Raw genomic sequence first — 18,113 nt, 5'->3', positions numbered from 1 at the left:
ACCAACAAAAACAAAGGGGCCGCACACACGAGACCAAGTCAGGGAGGGAGATCTCTCATCTCGTAACTCCCAGAAACCATTGCTCTGCGGGGCTGGTGTTAACTGTTTCCCGCACTTGGGGAGCCCAGGGCCCGGCCAGGGTGGGGTGTCTGTGCGCTCAGCTCTGTGTAAAGTGCCTGAACAGCAGGGCCCACTCGGCGCTTAGGCCCATGTGAGGGGCACTGCCTGGCCTCAAACCCAGGGCCAATGCCTCTGGCCAGGTGCACCCAAAATGGGCACAAGGCTCTCCTGACTTTTAGGAGATGCCGTGTTGAGAATTCTGACAATTCAGTCTTGAAACCTGCTCACTTCCACCCAGGACATCCAGGGAGGGGTGGCGTAGCCAGGGCCGCCGCCAGCCCACGCGGGCGCCAATGGAAACCCAGCGGATCCACCTCTGACCCAGCTCCCTGTGGGAAGCAGAAGATGGCCCAAGGGCTTGGGCCCCTGCACCCACGTGGGAGACCCAGGCCCAGCAGTTGCGGCCATTTGGGGAGTGAACCAGCGGATGGAAGACCTCTCTCTCTAACTCTGCCTTGCAAATGAATAAATCTTGAAAAGAGGGAGATAGATGGTCCTAACAGACGGGATCTTATTTAGTATTAGCTACGAGGGGGAGGGAAGCTGAGAGAGACTTGGAGGTGCACCGCCCACTGCCCACCGCCCAGCACTGTCACCTCCCAGAATCCTTTGGAACTTCAAGTTCTAAGCAAGAGAGGCTGTGGTCTCTCCCAGGACCTAGCTGAACCAGGATTTACCCCGTCAGGGCCCGCTCTGCACATTCCACTACCCCACAAAACCTCGTCCCTCCTGGGCGGGGGGGCCAGCGAGCAGGAGCGGCAGGGCCTCCTCCCGTCCGACTCGGTTGCACATCTGTCACACTCAAGGGACGTCGCAAAAACAACAGAACCCAGGCCGGCGCTGTGGCTCAACAGGCTAATCCTCCACCTTGTGGCGCCGGCACACCGGGTTCTAGTCCTGGTTGGGGCGCCAGATTCTGTCCCGGTTGCCCCTCTTCCAGTCCAGCTCTCTGCTGTGGCCCGGGAAGGCAGTGGAGGATGGCCCAAGTGCTTGGGCCCTGCACCTGCATGGGAGACCAGGAGAAGCACCTGGCTCCTGGCTTTGGATCGGCGCAGAGCGCTGGCCGTGGCGGCCATTGGAGGGTGAACCAACAGCAAAGGAAGACCTTTCTCTCTCTCTCTCTGTCCACTCTGCCTGTCAAAAAAAAAAAAAAAAGAAGAACCCTAGAAGTCATCAAGTCCAGTCCAAACTCAGTACAAATGGACAACCTGGAAGGCAGAATCCCAGGCCGCCGCCTGCCGGAAGCTAACAACCGCGTTTCCGGGAGCAGGCCCCGCCCTCTCCTCTGCTGGGAACGGGGCGTGGCTTTCTCCCCTCTCCCCGCCCCCTCACCTCCCTGTCTGCCGCACGTGCGGCATAGTGACGGTAGGGGGCGCTGCGACGCGAGCTAGGCGCCCTGGGGGCGGGACGGCCCGGATGCCCCGCCCCTTCGTGAGCACATCATTGTGCGCCGCGGTCGCGTCGAACCCGGCGTCAGTCGTGCAGCCGGGCAGTGCGGTGGTGAGTTGGTACTCGTGGCCGTTGGCAGGGGCGGTTGTGGGGGTCGCTGACGGCCGGTGGCTGAGCGAGGGTGGCCCCGCGGCTGCCTTTGAGCAGATTTGTGCGAGGATGCCGCAGGCCGCGAGGCTGGAGGGCGGCGTCCGTGACTCCATTCACCCCGGCTGCCCCTCGGAGCCCCGGGCCACCAGGGGAGCGACAAGGCTGATCGGTGGCCGCTCTTGCATCCTGTGTGCAGCCCCGAGGTCCCCCTGGATGGAAAGCCCGTCTTAACGGAAGTTTTTCCAGGAGCGGAGCACGCCGGCTTAGGTGGCAGCCGCCCCGGCATCGGGCAGGTGCGGCGGGAGGCTGGCTTCGCGTTATTTGGCGTTACCGGCGTCCGCTGGTGCTGGTGTCTGGAGCACTGAGGGGTGAACCGTGAATTCTGGCTGAGAAAGTTTCCTAAAGAGATCAGGTGGCGAGGGGAGGGGGCGTCGCTTAGCTCTGACATTGCGTTAGGGGGTGAGAGAGTGGAGCAAGCGGAGTTGTCTCCGCCGTCCTGGACCGTGCATCCTTTAGCGTCAGGCCAGCCTCGGGGCAGCGCCCTTGACCTAAACCTCGCTGTTCCCACCAAGGAAAGTGCAGCTGAAGTAAGACTGCCTACTGACATGGGGCTGTGAGCGTCCAGTGAGCGCATCTGTGTGCAGACTGACTTATTGATTTGAAAGGCAGAGTTACAGAGAGAGAGGTCTTCCACCCGCTGGTTCACGCCCCACATGGCCACAACAGCCCGGGCTGGGCCGATCCGTCGCTGGGAGCCGGGAACTCCATCCAGGTCTCCCACGTGCGTGGCAGGGGCCCAAGCATTGGGCCATCATCCACGGCTTTCCCAGGCCATCGACGGGAGCTGGACCGGAAGTGGAGCAGCCTGGGCATGCAAGCTTTTTGGGAGTTGTCTTTCTGCGAGCCCTCCTACTTTTTGATGCTTGATCCCTTCCCGTTGCTAATTGTGAGGCCGAGGTTGGCAGCAAAGAGGGTGGAATGCTGCGCCAGCCCTACTGTCCTGGGCAGGACTCTAAAGTCCCTAAAGTCAGCACTTGCAATGCCTTTGCTGTCTTGGACATGTATAGGGTGGTGACAAGTCGCAGGCTGATGGGCCTGTTCTCAGATGAGGCCCGGCAGGTGACACCCTGCCTCCTTGTCTGTCCTCACCCTGTCAGCAGGTGTCACCTTGTTTGGAGCCGTGGCGCCGGGGGCCGCTAAGCGCAGGAAGGCTGTGCGGTGTCTTCTGAATAGCCGTGTGTTCTGTAAGCTGTGGTCAGGCCTGACCCGGGATTAGTGACGTTGTACCGTCTGTCCAGTCTGTGCCCTTCCACAGCCACACCTGACGCACGCTGTGTGTTCAGTTGACGGGGAGGGTGCGCCCGGAGGCTCTGAAGAGCAGTGGCTCACTTTGCTGAGTGTTTGGGGCGACTTCGGAGAACACCTGAGTCACGAGAGCCCACTGCTTGGTTTGCTTTCTGCTCCTGCATGTTCATGTCCTAACGACCTCCTGACAAGGGCGATGCGCTCTACCAGGCTGCTGGAGGGGTCTGTCATACACAGAATACTAAGGACGCTTAGTGTAGCTGAGAAATTAAAGCCACTGCCTTTTGTTTGAAGAGTGACAAACAGAGAGTTCACTCCCCAAATGCCCGCAACAACCAGCACTGGGTGGCCTGCAGCCAGCACCCAGGAACTCCCATTCTCATCCCCCACATGGGTGGCAGGGACCTACGCACTTGGTCCATCTTCCAAGGCTCCTTTCCCAGGCTCCTTAGTGGACAGCTGGATTAGAAGTGGATAGCACAGGGGGCAAGCACTGTGGTGTAGCAGGTAGAGCCGCCGCCTGCGGTGCCAGCATCCTGTATGAGCGCTGGTTCGAGTCCCGCCTGCTCCACTTCCGGTCCAGCTCTCTGCTATTTCCTGGGACAGCAGTGGAAGATGGCCCAAGTGCTTGGGCCCCTGCACCCGGGTGGGAGACCTGGAAGAAGCTCCTGGCTCCTGGCTTCGGATCGGCACGGCTCCGGCCGTTGTGGCCATTTGGGGAGTGAACCAACGGAAGGAAGACCTATCTCTCTGTCTCTTCCTCTCACTGTCTGTAACTCTACCTCTCAAGTGAATAAATAAAATCTTAAAAAAAAAAAAAAAAAAAGAAGTGGATAGCACTTTAACAGGCCCTCTGATATCAGATGCTGGTATTGTAGGCCAAGGCTTAATGCACTGAGCTACAACATTGAGAGGGAGAAACAGACAGAGGGTCTTCCATCCACTGGTTCACTCCCCAGATGGCCGCAACTGCTGGAGCTGAGCTGAGCTGAAGCCAGGAGCTTCTTCCAGGTCTCCCACGTGGGTCCAGGGGCCCAAGCACTTGGGCCATCTTCTGCTGCTTTCCCAGGCCACAGCAGAGAGCTCGATCAGAAGAGGAGCAGCTGGGACACAAACGTGCCCACATGGGATGCTGGCAGGGCAGGCAGAGGCTTAGCCCACCACGCCACAGCGCCAGCCCCAAATCTGTTCATGAAGTGACTTTGCTGTGTTTAGCAGAGCTGATTTCTTGAAGATGCTTGCCTCCCTGCAGCCCCTGCGCTGTTTGCACGCTTGTTGTCTCCAGGGCATGCTGGGTGGAGACCTCTGCATGGGCTGTAAGAACTTGGCTACCTTTGGGTTTCCCCATGCTTTTCCTGTTGGGTTTTGAATGAATGTTTCAAATGAGAGCGGCCTGTGCTTTTGTCTCTGCAAAGAGCAGCCAGAGACAGAGAATGGTCCCCGCAGTCGGATGTGGGGAGAAGAAACCGTGTGATGGGAGTGGGTGTTGTTGAGTCCCGGGGTTCAGCAGGGAGAGAGGAGCCCCCCACTTGGCTGGGCTCTTGAGGGGGGCCCCCAGGGACCAACCCTTAGCGAGATGTTCGAACAGTGCCATTCACGAAGGGTTGCTTTATCTTCTTGGTCGAGGGGAGCCAGCTGTAGCCCCCTCTGTCCCGATGACACCCCCTGACTGAAGTCCTGGTGTTGTTTCCACAGAGCTGTCGGCCTTTAGCCCTTCACCCCTGCTTAAGGAGATGACCAACCAGGTAAGGCCCATGTCGGGGCAGGCGGGTAGGGCCTGTGTCGGCTGCTCTGGCAGGTTGGCCAGCAGGTGTCTGGGTGTGTGGTCGGGAAGCCAGCCCTAATTCTCGCTCTGCTCTTAAAGAGCTGGATGGCCCTGGGCACCTGCTCACCTAGCTAGGGTCAGGTAGCACCGGGGAAAGGTTTGCTTATCTAAGGCCACAGTTTAGAGAGGAATCAAGAAAGCTTAAAAGCATAGGTTCACAACAAACCGTGAGAAAGCGGTCAGAGCAGATGAATTAGGGAAACGTGTCTATGATGCACTGAAGGGCAGAGTTAACAGGCTGTGCCATCCACACAGCTGTGGAACCACGCTGTGTCCTGCGAGCTTCCTGGTGGCCAGCGCAGAGAGAGAAAACATCATTTATTTATTAGTCCCTCGCTGGGCAACAGGGTGATGGAAGGGGAGGAGAGGGTATCACTTTCTTCCAGAACTAATTTTTCCCTGGTGCGACTGGACACATCTTGTGTGAGTGCAAGTCGGGGAGCTTGAGGGGGACAGGGCGACAGCAGAGGAAGTGGCTGACCCTGGCGACCGCACCTCATGGGGAGCGCGCTTCCGGGGGGTCGGGACAGCTGGAGTCGGGTCGGGCGGCAGTTAACCTGGCTTCTGTTCTCTTCTAGTACAGCATTCTCTTCAAACAGGAGCAAGGTAAGGGCCTGCCAGCTCCAGCAGATTCTGCTCTGAACGGCCGTGTGCACCAGACAGGCGGTGCCCAGGTGTGCTCACCCTCATTGAAGAGTCGGCAGGGGCAGCTGAAAGCAGACACCTAACACACACGTGACAAAAGGAACGAAAGAGAGAAAGCAGGAGTCAGATGGCAGACCGGGGACTCGGGCCGAGGAGGGCTTTCCCACGTGAGGAAGACGGCAGCCCCGGCTGTAGAACGCGGTGGATGCCGGCTCCTCTGGGGGGGGGGGGGGGGGGACACTTGAACTCAGAACCTGACGTCAGTCCCCAGGGCTGAGCACTTGCAGCCAGTGCAGGGACGCCCACCCAGGACCTTTGCCCCGTAGTGAAGACAGACAGTGTGAGAGTGAGCTGGGTTTCTGTCGAGGCCCCTGGGCGCGTGGGAGGGCAGGGGCAGAGGCATGAAGGGGAGCAGGAGGCAGGTGCAGTGTGGGCTGGCTCACCAGGAGCACAGGGCTCACCTGGAAGGGGCAGCGCTCATGTGTGGGCTGCCCACGTACGTCTCGTTTCTAACTGCAGCCTAAGGGGGCTAGGGAGGCCCAGAACTCTGGCATATCCAGTGGCGCTGCTCCACTCCAGCGAGGTGGCGTGCAGGTGGTGTGGCGGTTAAGCCGAAGCTTTCTTCCCAGCCAGCCAGTCCAGGTGACGAGTTTGCGCGCCGACTGCTGCTGTGTGTGCAGCTGTTTAGTTTTGTGGCCCTGGAGAACGGCTGCCAGGCGTGGCGAGCGCCCCCCTGTGCACTTGGCACATTTGTGTGTCCACAACAGCGCTGCAGGCCCAGCAGTGTGGCCTGCTCTCCTGCATTTAGGGAGGACTTGAGTTCGTGGAGGATGGACTTGGAACCCTAGCTCTGCCCCTTCTTACCTCTGTGACCTCGGGTGGGCTTCTGGGCTCCTTTTACTTATTTATTTTTACAGATCAATTTATTTGAAAGGCAGAGTTAGAGAGAGGCTGAGAGAGAGAGAGATCGTCTATCCGCTGGTTCACTCCCCAAATGGCTGCAATGGCCAGAGCTGGGCTAATCCGAAGCCAAGAGCCAGGAGCTTCTTCTGGGTCTCCCACATGGGTGCAGGGGCCCAAGCACTTGGGCCATCTTCCACTGCTTTCCCAGGCCATAGCAGAGAGCTGGATCGAAAGTGGAGCAGCAGGAACTAGAACTGGCGCCCATTTGGGATGCTGGCCCTACAGGGGGCGGCTTTACCCACTACTCGCAGCGCCAGCCCTGCTTCCTTGTCTGGCGTGCAGGCCATGCTGATGGTGCCTGCTCCATAGGTGGTCGTGAAGGATCGTGAGACCACGGGTGTGAGGCTGACTGATGCCCGCACTGCCCACTGAGCACACTGAGGGCGCCTGTGACAGGCAGCCACGTGCGGAGGCCGTGTCTGGTGTTTAGACCTGTACGTTTTCCAGTCGAGTGGCTGTTGGTCCCTGAGAAGCTGTAGGACTTGTCTTTCACCAAGTTTAGGATTTCGGCAGGGCGGGGCCGGGTGGGGACACGGGTGTTCCTTAGTGGTCTCCCTTGTAGCCAAGCAGCTTCCATTGCAGTCTGCTGCAGGCCCGACAGCACGCGAGAGGCAGGGCCGTGGGGCGTGGGGCTTGGAGCTCAGAGGCTTGTTCTGTGTGTGCCTGACCACCTGGGGACCAGGGCCCCGGCACAGCCTGCAGCTTTCCTGTGTGCCCACAGTGCCAGGGCAAGCCTGTGGGAAAGCCCCTTCAGCACAAGGAAGCAGACGTGGGCGGCGGATGCCTTGCCATGTTGAAGAGCATTTTGTCCCAGTAAACTCTGCGGTTGCCGCCAGAGACTGGGTAAACAAAGCACTTTCCGTTCTAGCCCACGACGATGCCATTTGGTCAGTTGCCTGGGGGACAAACAAGAAGGAGAACACTGAGACGGTGGTGACGGGCTCCCTGGACGACCTGGTGAAGGTCTGGAAATGGTGAGCGCCCGCCCCTGCCCCCGCCGGCCTGGGAAGGTGACCCCGGGGCTCTCGGGTTGCAGCCCGGGAAGCATTCGCCCTTCCGCGGCCAGAAAGCAGCAGCGGTGTGGGGGTAAAATAAAGTCCCGAGTGGAAACCTGGCTGCATCTGGCGGCCCGTAGCTCTGCAGTTGCTTCTGCCTCACCGAGGCCTTGGGGAAAGCGTAGCTCCAGGCACCCAGGATCGCAGGTGCCGGGTTCAGTGTCGGGTGTGAAGACATGTGTTTCTCTGTCCCCCGTTGAAGGTGTGATGAGCGGCTGGACCTGCAGTGGAGCCTGGAGGGACATCAGCTGGGGGTGGTGTCCGTGGACATCAGCCACACCCTGCCCATTGCTGCGTCCAGTTCTCTCGACGCGCACATCCGTCTCTGGGACTTAGAAAATGGCAAACAGATAAAGTCTATAGATGCAGGACCTGGTAAGAGTTTTACTTTTAGGGGCAATAAGAGAGGTTCTTGACCTGGTGTGGGTTTCTGAACCGGGTCTCATTTCATACCTTCAGTGGGGCTGGGCACAGCGCCGGCCTGGCACGGTGGCGAGTGCCCCGGAGCAGGGCCGGGCTCATCTGTGCCGAGTGAGGGACGTGCAGGCTGCAGACAGCCTTATGTCGCTGACGATCACGCCTTGCTGCTTACTGAAAATTGGCTCTAACCTTAGGCATTGTGGTTTTCAAAGCTTCCTGTCTCAGAACTGCCAGTGTAGATTGTAAACCTGTATTTGGATGGCCCAGAGGGCCTCCATTAAGATTGATATTTGAAAAAGTTACAGAGAGAGAAAGAGAGACAGAGACCTTCCATCTGGTGTTCACTCCCAGGTGGCCACAACAGCCAGGACTGGGCCAGGCCAAAGCCAGGGGCCTGGAACTCCGTCTGGGTCTCCTATGTGGGCGTTGGGGCCCAAGCACTTGGGCCATCCTCTGCTACCTTCCCAGGCACATTAGCAGGGAGCTGGATCAGAAGTGGAGCAGCCGGGTCATGAACCAGTGCCCATATGGGATGCCAGTGTCACATGTGGTGGCTTTTACCCACTGCACCACCACACCGGCTGTATTATTATTATTATTATTAATTATTAGAGAGACAAAGCAAAAAAGGCTCCTCTTTGCTGACTCACTGCCCGGATGGCTGCAGTAGCTGGGGCTGGGCCAGGCCTAAACCAGGAGCTGGGAAATCAGTCCAGGTCTCACATGGTGGCAGGGACCCAACCACTTGAGCGGTCATCTGCTGCCTCCCAGGTGCACATTAGCCAGAAGCTGGAATCCAGGGCAGAACCGAGACTGGCACGCGGCCACTCTGACACGGGAGTGGGCATCCCGCGTGGCGTTTCAGCCACTCACGGGTGCCTGCCCCCGCTCACGCTGTTCCGAGTCAAACTTTCACTGCTGGCAGAAGCTGGGATGTCAAACCTGCGTCCTCACGGCTGTGTGTTGTGGTCACACTGCTCACCACGGTTCAGGTTCTGAGTTCTAGTTTGTGGTGGGAGGGACACTTCGCAAGAAACAATGTCAGTGACTTTTGAGTGCTGCAGGGTCGCATCCTCTGGTCTGGCGTCTGTATGGGCATGAGCGAGTTCAGTGGGCCGGGTCAGCGTGGAGCACGCGGCATTGTGTTTCCTGGAGCCTTCAGCCTCTGGTCGCTTTCTGAGGGACTGCAGGGCACGTTCTGCCCAAGCGGGGGCGGCTGTGGAGGGCGCACAGAGCCCACCGGGCTGCCTGGTGTCTCGGGAACACTGTGGTCTGCCTCCCGCCAGGCGTGCCCAGTGGCCACTCGAGGCTCTCCCTGTATTGACAGAAAAGTTCCCAGAGTTGGCAAGGAGGCCGGGAGCTCTGGAAACCAAGTTCATTTTCCCTCAAAGCAGGGTCCTTATCTGTGACTCTGACTCCTATAGAGGGTTTTGTTTTTTTTTTAAAGAATATGCCTCTCCGGTCCCTGGTTGGGATCCACTGACACAGTTTTCCAAGCATCTGCTGGGTTGTGTATTTGGAAGAGCGACCCAGACACTGGCTCCCCAGAGACTTGCCATCATCCCCTGTGCCCTTGTCCTGCTGATGGCTTCCAAGGCGCTTGGGCCCCACACTGTCCTGGACAGACTCCTAAGGCTCTGCTCCGAAGAGGCTGCCCAGTTACTATGCTTTCGTCTGGGCCCCTGAGGCCCAGGGCCTGTGAGGCCATGTCCCTGTGTGGGCACACCGCGGCCGAAGGTGTGAGTGCTGGGTTGGTCCGAGTGCAAGGCTGGTGCGTGTGTCCTACAGCAGCGCCCTGTCCTGGACGTCTTGAGGCAAGGCTGGGGACGCTGCTGCTAGCACTGAACAAGACGCTGAGCAGGGCGAAGGGCTCGGGTTCATTTTCTTTTTAGATGGTCCGCGAGGCTAGACCAGGCCGTTAAACAGTAAACAGTTCCTTGGTTGAGTGACAGGAGCGGGCGCTGCCTGGGACAGCTTGCAGGCCGCTGGATTCATCTGATGGGCCCTTTCAGGACCCTGGGTCTCGTCCAAGTGGGGAGGTGGACACTGAACACCCGACTTGAACGTGTGGAGGATGTGAGCTCGCCAAAAGGAAGAGAACCGCCCCAGATCTGAAGAAAGTGAGGACCAGAAAGCCGAGATGAGGGAGATCCTGCCGGGGCCCTGAGCCAGGCTGGAGCTGCCCAGCGGCCACCCTGAAGAAATGAGGTGGGAGCAGAGAGCCCCGAGTGCCAGGTGGTTCAGGACGGCCACTCCATGATCAACGAGCTCAGTCATCGAGGTGCTCACTGCGTGCTGTGCCGGTGGGAACACCTGCCTCCCTGCTCAGAGTGCCGGGCTTTGGGTTCAAGTCCTGGCTCCAGTTCCCGGCTGCAGCTTCCTGCTTGCTAACGCACGGCCTTGCAGGCGGCAGGCAGTGACGGCTCCGGTAGCTGGCTCTGTGCCACACACATGGGAGACCTGGAGGGCGTTCCCAGGTCCTGGCTTCAGCCCAGCCCATCCCAAGCTGTCGTGGACTGAACGAGCAGAGAGAGCTCTGTCTTTGTCCTTCTGTCTGCCTCTCAGATAAAAAAGTTAACATATTATCAGATTCTGAAATCTTAGAGTGCAAGGTTTAACTGAGGGATAAAATTTGTTCCTTCTATTTTGAGCATAAGAACATTTGGTACTAAAAGTTCTGTATCGCCAAACAGTTGGGAAATGTAAAAATAATTTAGAAGGGGTTTTTAAACTTTGCAGAACAAAAACTGTTACTCCTGCAAGTGACTAGTTACAATAGGACTAAAGGAAAACATATTCCTGTTGGCATAAACGCGCCTTCATTTGGGAATAAATATAAAAGTTAAAAAGCAGCTCTCTGACAGGTAGATACGTCATTTTTAGGTCTTGCTGGTTAATTGCGCACCTTTGAAGTAAATTTCAATTGTGAAACAAACTATTCATAAGTAAAACGAAAAGATAAATGACTTATTATTGAGTATGTGTGTAACATTTTTCAGGAAAATTTTATTTTAAAGAGAACTCAAGGGGCCGGCTTCTTGGCCGCAGCAGGTTAAGGTACTGCCTGGGACGCGGGCATCCCACATGGGCACTGGTTCGTGTCCCAGCTGCTCCACTTCCTGTGCAGTTGTCTGCTAATGCAGGACAGGAAAAGCAGAAGACGGCCCGAGAGCTTGGGCCCTGCACCTGCGTGGGAGACCCGGAAGAAGCTCCTGGCTCCTGGCTTCAGCCTGGCCCAGCCCTGGGTTGTCTCTCATCTGAGGGAGTGAACCAGTGGGCCGGAGAGAAGCGCAGGAGAGGACTGAAGAGAGGCCGTGGCTCCAGACCACCAGTGGCATCTTGGTGGTGGCTTCCGCGAGCTCTCCGAGGTGCCCTGGTGCCCCCGGAGGCCTGGATGGGAGGCGACAGTTGGCAGTGCCGCATCACTGGGCACGAGCCCTGTTAGACAGCTGCTCTCCCCTCTTCTGTGGCAAACCTCTGTCAGTCACCCCCGCCTGGGGTGTTTCTGCTGCACCTACCCTGTTGTGGCCTAACTGGGGTCAGATGGGCCCTGCGCGTGCACCGTGAAGCCCGCCGTGGCGGCGTGATTCCTAATTTCCGCGGTTGTGCCGTCGCTGCCCCAGCGCGGTGTTAGACACCTCCGTGCTCCCCAAGTTCCCCACGCTCCCCTCCCTCGCCGCCTCCGGCAGCCGCGGGTCTGCCCTGTGCCGCTGCAGCCCTGCCTTGTGTGAAATCACGCGGCGTGGAATTGTGCTGCCCTGGGGCTCCTGTCCTGCAGCATCTGGGTGGAGCCCGGCCTGCCTTCGGTTGCCGGGTGGTGTCCACGGGTGGGCTAGCCCGCTCTGGGCTCCACTCGCTGCCCGGTTCCAGGGTGGGGCTGCTCTGAGTAGAGCCGCCGGGACGCCGGTGGACTCTTCTCCGTGTGGCGCTTGTTCCTGTTCCCCTCGCTGCCGGGGAGTGGAGCTGCTGGGTGTCGGGGGAGTGTTTCCGCTGAAGACACCGTGGGCCCGTGTTCAGAGGGGCCGCCCTTCTGTGCGTTCTCGCCAGCGTAGGGGGGGCTCTGTTGGTCCATAGTCTGTCTGTCTTTTTTTATTTTTAATATGTATTTACTTATTTGAAAGAATTACAGAGAATTATTCGTAGAATTACAGAGAGAGGTCCTCCATCCGCTAGTTCACTCCCCAAATGGCTGCAACAGCCAGGGCTCAACTGGGTCAAACCAGGAGCCTGGAACTCCATCTGGGTCTCCTACATGGGAACAGAGGCCCAAGCACTTGGGCCAACTTCCACTGCTTTCCTGGGGTATTAACAGGGAACTGGCTTGGAAGTACAGCAGCCGGGACTTGGACCCGCCCTCACTCGTGGGACGCTGGCGTGGCGTCCAGGAGACAGCTTAACCTGCTGAGCTACAAGGTGCCAGCCCTGTTGTCCACGTACTTGTTAGCACTTGGTGTTGTCCTGTTTCTGTTAAAACTAACAGAATATAGACTAACTTAGGCTAAAATTAAACTTGGTAAAAAAAAAAAAAAGAAAAAAATTAACATCTTCCCAACTGTTTTCTAAAGCAAGACGTCATTTCTGCAGTTTAAAAACAATTTGTGTCTTCGGGTCGGATCTCTTCTTTCCATATTTTCTCTTTTCTCTGTGCAGTGGATGCCTGGACTTTGGCCTTCTCTCCCGACTCCCAGTATCTGGCCACAGGAACTCACGTAGGGAAAGTGAACATTTTTGGTGTGGAAAGTGGGAAGAAGGAGTATTCCTTGGACACAAGAGGAAAATTCATTCTCAGTATTGCTTACGTAAGGAAGCTCTGCCTTCTTCTCTCTGGCTGCGTCTTCAGGTTGCTCTGGCCCCTGGCGCAGACCGGGCAGGGGTCTCGTGGGGCAGCCGCTGTCCACTGCTGGCGTTTGCCAGCCAGCCCGTTGGGCCTGGAGCCCGCAGGAGGCTCGCCTGGGTCTGATGGGGAAAGCGTAACACACGGGGTCTCAGCGCCTTCCTGTGTTCTCTGAACAGAGTCCCGACGGGAAGTACCTGGCCAGCGGAGCCATCGACGGCATCATCAATATTTTTGACATTGCCACCGGGAAGCTTCTGCACACGCTGGAAGGTATCGCTCCGTGTCTCTGTGCAGACCGGGTCGCCGGGGCGGGCGGCCTCCTGCTGGCTCCACGCCTTAGGTCCACGGATTGTCGTCAGTCTGGGGAAGCCGGAAGGCCTCCACGTCTCAGTGTTGTCAGCGTAGTTTGCAGTAGACAGATCCGTAGTTAGGGCAGCGTGAACTGTGGGTTTTCGTGATTTAGCTTGCTTTTGATTGACGTGTTGGCCTGTCTCAGCTGCCGAGCGGCTTGTTTCTTGGTTCGAGAGAACTCTGTGGCTGCAACACAGCCCTCTTTGCCGAGGCTGTGAAAGCCGATGGAGGCGTCGCGCTGCTGTCCACTCTGCTGGCCTCTGGCGGGGGGATCCCAGCCCCCGTGTCCTGCCACAGAGGACTGGGCCGGGAAGGCGCATCTCGTGCCCCAGCAGCCGTGTGGCGCTCCGTGGAGGCCCCGTCTGCCCGTGTGTGGAGGCCCGTGGGCCCGGGCAGGGAGTGGAGGGTGAGCTGCCGCTTCTGCAGGAGGCAGGGCGCCGGCTGGAGACCCGTGGAAAGGGGTGAGGCGCAGGGGCTGTGCGGAGGCGACCACCCAGATTAACGGGCTTCTCGATTCCAGGCCACGCCATGCCCATTCGCTCCTTAACCTTTTCCCCGGACTCGCAGCTCCTCGTCACGGCCTCAGACGACGGCTACATCAAGATCTATGATGTGTAAGTGGCCTTGTGCGGGTCGCGGTGTCTCCCTTCGCTCTGGTGCCCGCCTTGCGCTCTTACTGGTAGCAGGAGCGCCCCCCCCTCCCCCCGGCCTGCTGGAGTCTGGCGCTCAGGGCTTGTGCAGGGGGCCGAGCACAGGTGCCTGGGAGGTGAGGGGCCGGCGGCGCTCATCCTCGGCCGAGGCTCTCACCGACCGCGTTCTCTGGGTGAGGCAGTGCTGTGCGCTCGAGGAAATGGAGCGTGGGCTATCGCCGGCCTCCGGTGGCAGGGACACTCCGTGCCTGCGTGTGTGCCCTCGGTCTGGTGGGGCCTCTTTGTGCAGGCTCCTGCCTGTTGGGGTCAGAGGGAGGGGTCGTCCCTGAGCATTGAGGGCTCTTCCCGGGGAGCCTGTGCAGCCCCCCCTCCCCGCTGTGCCCCGCCCTCTGCTCTTCACACTAAGGGATGCCCACCGAGCACGGCGCTGCTGCCCTGCGTGTGGGCGCCCGCTGCTGGCCGGAAGTTGTCCAGTAGCATGGAGTGGAACTGAGCGTGGGCAGTTAGAGCTGAGGAGGGCGCTGGCCACACGGACAGCGTCTGGGCTCGTACTCGCTCGGCGGCGGGGCCAGCATGGATGGTGGCGGTTCCCAGATGTCTGGCTTCCGTTCATGCCGCTGGCTGCCACCGTGGCACTGCTCCTCCAACAGCCAGAGAGCCGGCCCCATCTGTAGACGAGGGGTCCAGCGGAAGGTGGGCCCCCTTTCCTCCCTCGAGGCCTGACCCAGTCAAAACTGCTGACCTAGCTGGGCCCCGGGCTGCGCTCCTGCCATAGGTATTGGTTTCCCTGTCCTAGAAAATGCACTGTGCGCGTGGGCCAGGCCAGGCCACGTGGGCAGTAGAGTCCCTCTTGGCGCTCTGCCTGGCTGGGAGGCTGTGGGCCCTGTGCACAGGGTGCTGGCATCACAGAACGGCCCACGCACACCCTGCTCAGTGGCCCTGGGCGCCTGGGCACTGCCTGACCTGGATCCAACTCTCGGCAGCATCAGTCAGCCCTGGCAGGCTTGGTGCTGCAGGAAAATTGGTCTCTGCCAGCCATGACGCCACTGCACTGGGAGTGGGGTTCCTGGTGTTGCGTCGTGCGTGAGAAGGAGCGCAGGTGCGGCCCAGGGGTCTGGGCAGGGTCAGTGATCACTCACTGTGTGAGCACATGCACGTGCTGACGGGTCTGAGTTGCTGGCGCCTCTCCCCTTGCAGGCAGCACGCCAACCTGGCTGGCACGCTGAGCGGACACGCCTCCTGGGTGCTGAACGTCGCCTTTTGTCCCGACGACACGCACTTTGTTTCCAGGTACGGAAAGTTCTCAGCTGCGTCTGAGCGCTAGGGCGAGGAGGCCTGGCTTCTGTGTCGGTCGCCCTCAGATTTGAAAGCTGTGGGACTCTTTAAAACCCAGGGAGCCTTTGTCCTCTGCAGCTTCAGCCGTGAGGTCGGTCGTCCATAACTAGGATAAAGCCCCATTCTCTAGCACAGCCTCCGCTTTTTCTTAGAAATCTAGGTTCTACCTACAGATACTCTAAGACGCACCTGTGTTCCAGCGGTACATACAGATCTCTTTGTAAGGTGTTGTGCACGTGGATAGATGCAGTGGTTTTGAAATTTTACTATTTGAAAGGCGAAGCAACAGAGATGGAGGGAGAGACGAAGGATGAAAAGATCTTCCGTCCGCTGGTTCACTCCCCAAATGCCTGCCACAGCAGGAGCTGAGCCAGGCCAAAACCAGGAGCCAAGAACTCCCTCAGCGTCTCCCTGGGGTTGGCAGAAACCCAAGCACTTGTGCCATCTGCTGCCTCCCAGGCGCTTCAGCAGGAATCTGGATTGCAAGCTGAGGCGGGACCTGACGGGTGTCCCTAGTGGCGGTGTAACCTACTGTACCCCATCACCCACCCCTACCGTGCCACATCGCCCACCCCGATAGACCTCGTGTTCACTGCTGCTCCGGCCCAGGGCGGTCGGCACAGCTGGAAACAGGAAGACACTGGCGTACGCCGCTACCTGCGACACCAGCATCCTGTGTCAGAGAACCGCCCCGACAAGGCAGTGGCGGATGGCCCACGTGCCTGGTTCCCCGCAGCCCTGTGGGAGGCCGGGCTCCTGGCTCCAGGCTCCTGGCTTCAGCCTGGCCCAGACCTCTTGTGGCCATCTGGGGCGTGAGCCAGTGCATCAGAATCTCTCTCTTTCCCTCTCATCCTCTCTCTGTTGCTCTGCCTTTCAAATAAATCTTAAAAAAAAAAGGAAAAAAAAGTTGCTCAGTAGTTTGCTGCCTTGGGGGCCACACCCTGAAACTGTGAAGCTCAAGCAGACCTCCCCCCGCTGGGGAGCAGGTGGGTGTCTGAGCCGGCCAGGGCATGGAGTGAGAGGCCGGGCAGGGCAGGCGGTCTGGTCAGGCACGCGGCTGCCGCATGGGGAGGGAGCCACCTGCTCCAGCCCAGCGAGCTGGGGGGGAGGGGTAAGCCAGGGAGGGAGCGAGCAGGAGCCTCCGGGTCGAACGCCTTCCAGCCTCAGATCTGCCAAGCTGCTGTCTGATAGCGCCACTCGCTCTGTTAAACAGCTCCTCTGACAAGAGTGTGAAGGTCTGGGACGTTGGCACGAGGACCTGCGTGCACACCTTCTTTGATCACCAGGATCAGGTATGACGTAAGCACCCTGACGTTCCTTTGTCTGGGTGGCTGGCGCGCTCAGCCGCGGTGCCAGCAGCTTCCTCTCCCCGCCTTGCTATAGAGTCGAGGGTGGCAGACCCTGACTGCTCTGGCCACTGCCATGTTCCTGTGCAGTGGCGGGGTGGGTGGGTGGCGTCAGCCTAGTGACCCATGAGGCCTGTCCCTAGCAGCACAGCCTTCAAGTGTCTGCTCGAGAGACTGCCGCCGCAGGCCCTGGCGCACCACCAGCCAGGCAGCTCGGGAGGGGCCTGCCCTCTGGGCTCTGCTGCTCTGACCCCGTCACTTTTTTTTTTTTAAATAGGAGATTGAAATTTTTTTTTTTTTAAGCTAGTAGACACTGGAGCTCGTTCGCCATCCTTGGCCTTGCTAACTTCTGTGTCCGGGGCGCTGGGCTGGGGGCAGTCCGACTCGCCGGGGCTGACGTGGTCTAAGATGGTGAATTTCTCACCAGCTCCCAGGTGACGCCGGGGCTGCTGGTCCCAGCCACTGAGCCGCAGAGGCCCTGGGGAACTTAGCAGAGTGCAGCTTAAAGTTAGCAGGGTTGTTCCTGGAGTCTTGCCTGGCACAGTCCTGGCTGTTCACCTTGGACGCAGGGGCCAGTGTGGCAGTGAGGCCATCATGTGAATTCAGGGCTGGACACCAAGGTCAAGGTGACAGGCCGACCACCTGTTACTCCTGAGGGAAACTGTGGCCACGGCAGTGCTGTCTGGGGAGCAGGTGTGAACCTGCTCACTCACGTGGCAGGTACAGTCGGTGGCCCACAAAGCACCTGAGCCGCCGGGCCTTGGACGCTGTGGCCGGGGCACAGGGCTGGGTGAGGAGCGCAGGCAGCAGCTCGGGGCCTGGCAGGCTTCCTCCCGGATGTGGTCTCTGCTGCGGCACAGCCCTTCCTGTGGGCTGACAGGGACGGGGCTGGCGCGGGCTCTGTTCTCTCCGGTGCGGAGAGCGCAGGAACATCTAGACTCAGAGTGGGCAGACAGCGAGGCTGCTGTTCACAAGCTCCCGAGTGAGGAATGAAGGCCTCAGCAGGGCACATTTTGTGTTTCTTGTTTTATTTTAGGTCTGGGGAGTAAAGTACAACGGAAATGGCTCCAAGGTCGTGTCTGTTGGTGATGACCAGGAGATCCACGTCTACGACTGTCCCGTGTGAGCGGAGCCCGCGCGCCCGGGCTGCGCCGAGAAGGCTCCGCCATGACATTCCCGTCCTTGCCAGGCTCTCCGTACAGAAATACCGCCGAGACTCGAGTTTTGTAGATACAGTGCAAATCTTTCCATTGCATTGGGAATGCTGTCCGTACCCTAACGTGAATAAAGCATTCTTAATGCAAACAGCGCCTTCTTGAAAACGCTCGTTGTTCACCTACCCTGTGGCTGCCGGGACAGCGAGAGGAGTTGGCGCGGTCCAGCGGCCGCACTGTCCTCTGGGCAGCCAGGGACTGGGCGTGCCTCACCTGTCTCGCTGCCTCACCTGGCGCCGCCCGGGCTGCCATCAGTGGGCAGCTCGCTTCAGCTCGTTGTCAGGCCGAGCGAGCCTCCTTCCCACCCTGGCTCCTCCCTCCCCCCTGCCCCTCTCGCTCCTCTGGTTCTTCCCAGGACGAGCGGCCCGTGCGTGCGGTCAGCCCACCCCCCCACATGAGCTCCTCAAGGGTGGGAGCTTCCCCGCCGGCCCTGAGTGGAGGTGGCTGCCCTGAACGCTGCTCGTCTGTGTTCCCAGGAAGAAGAGGCAGAGCCGCTGTGTCTCATCCA

The 18,113-nt window shown here is 59.2% G+C and overlaps 1 protein-coding gene across 2 annotated transcripts; it reads left to right on the top strand.

Annotated features, from left to right (window-relative positions):
• Positions 1-1,563: 1,563 nt before the first annotated feature.
• SKIC8 (SKI8 subunit of superkiller complex) lies at positions 1,564-17,700 on the top strand. Of its 2 annotated transcripts, none has more exons than XM_062206369.1 (11): positions 1,564-1,620; positions 4,660-4,709; positions 5,368-5,395; positions 7,266-7,371; positions 7,655-7,827; positions 12,523-12,671; positions 12,886-12,979; positions 13,581-13,674; positions 14,908-15,000; positions 16,259-16,337; positions 17,428-17,700. In XM_062206369.1, exons 2-11 carry the CDS (start codon positions 4,698-4,700, stop codon positions 17,515-17,517), a joined length of 918 nt encoding a protein of 305 aa, XP_062062353.1. In that variant the 5' UTR covers positions 1,564-1,620; positions 4,660-4,697; the 3' UTR covers positions 17,518-17,700. The 2 variants fall into 2 exon arrangements, with proteins under 2 accessions (XP_062062353.1, XP_062062354.1); XM_062206370.1 differs by lacking the exon at positions 1,564-1,620 and adding an exon at positions 1,867-1,952.
• The last annotated feature ends 413 nt before the right edge of the window (positions 17,701-18,113 follow it).

This window comes from Lepus europaeus, chromosome 11 (assembly GCF_033115175.1).
Source record: "Lepus europaeus isolate LE1 chromosome 11, mLepTim1.pri, whole genome shotgun sequence".
Classification (NCBI taxonomy): domain Eukaryota; kingdom Metazoa; phylum Chordata; class Mammalia; order Lagomorpha; family Leporidae; genus Lepus; species Lepus europaeus.
This window is presented reverse-complemented; position numbering and strand designations above follow the sequence as displayed.

Bases quoted from the DNA above. Each gene is read 5' to 3' on its own strand.
- SKIC8 (XM_062206369.1), top strand. The intron at 12,980-13,580 runs GTATCGCTCCGT...TCTCGATTCCAG, and splicing joins GCTTCTGCACACGCTGGAAG to GCCACGCCATGCCCATTCGC. The intron at 15,001-16,258 runs GTACGGAAAGTT...TCTGTTAAACAG, and splicing joins GACACGCACTTTGTTTCCAG to CTCCTCTGACAAGAGTGTGA.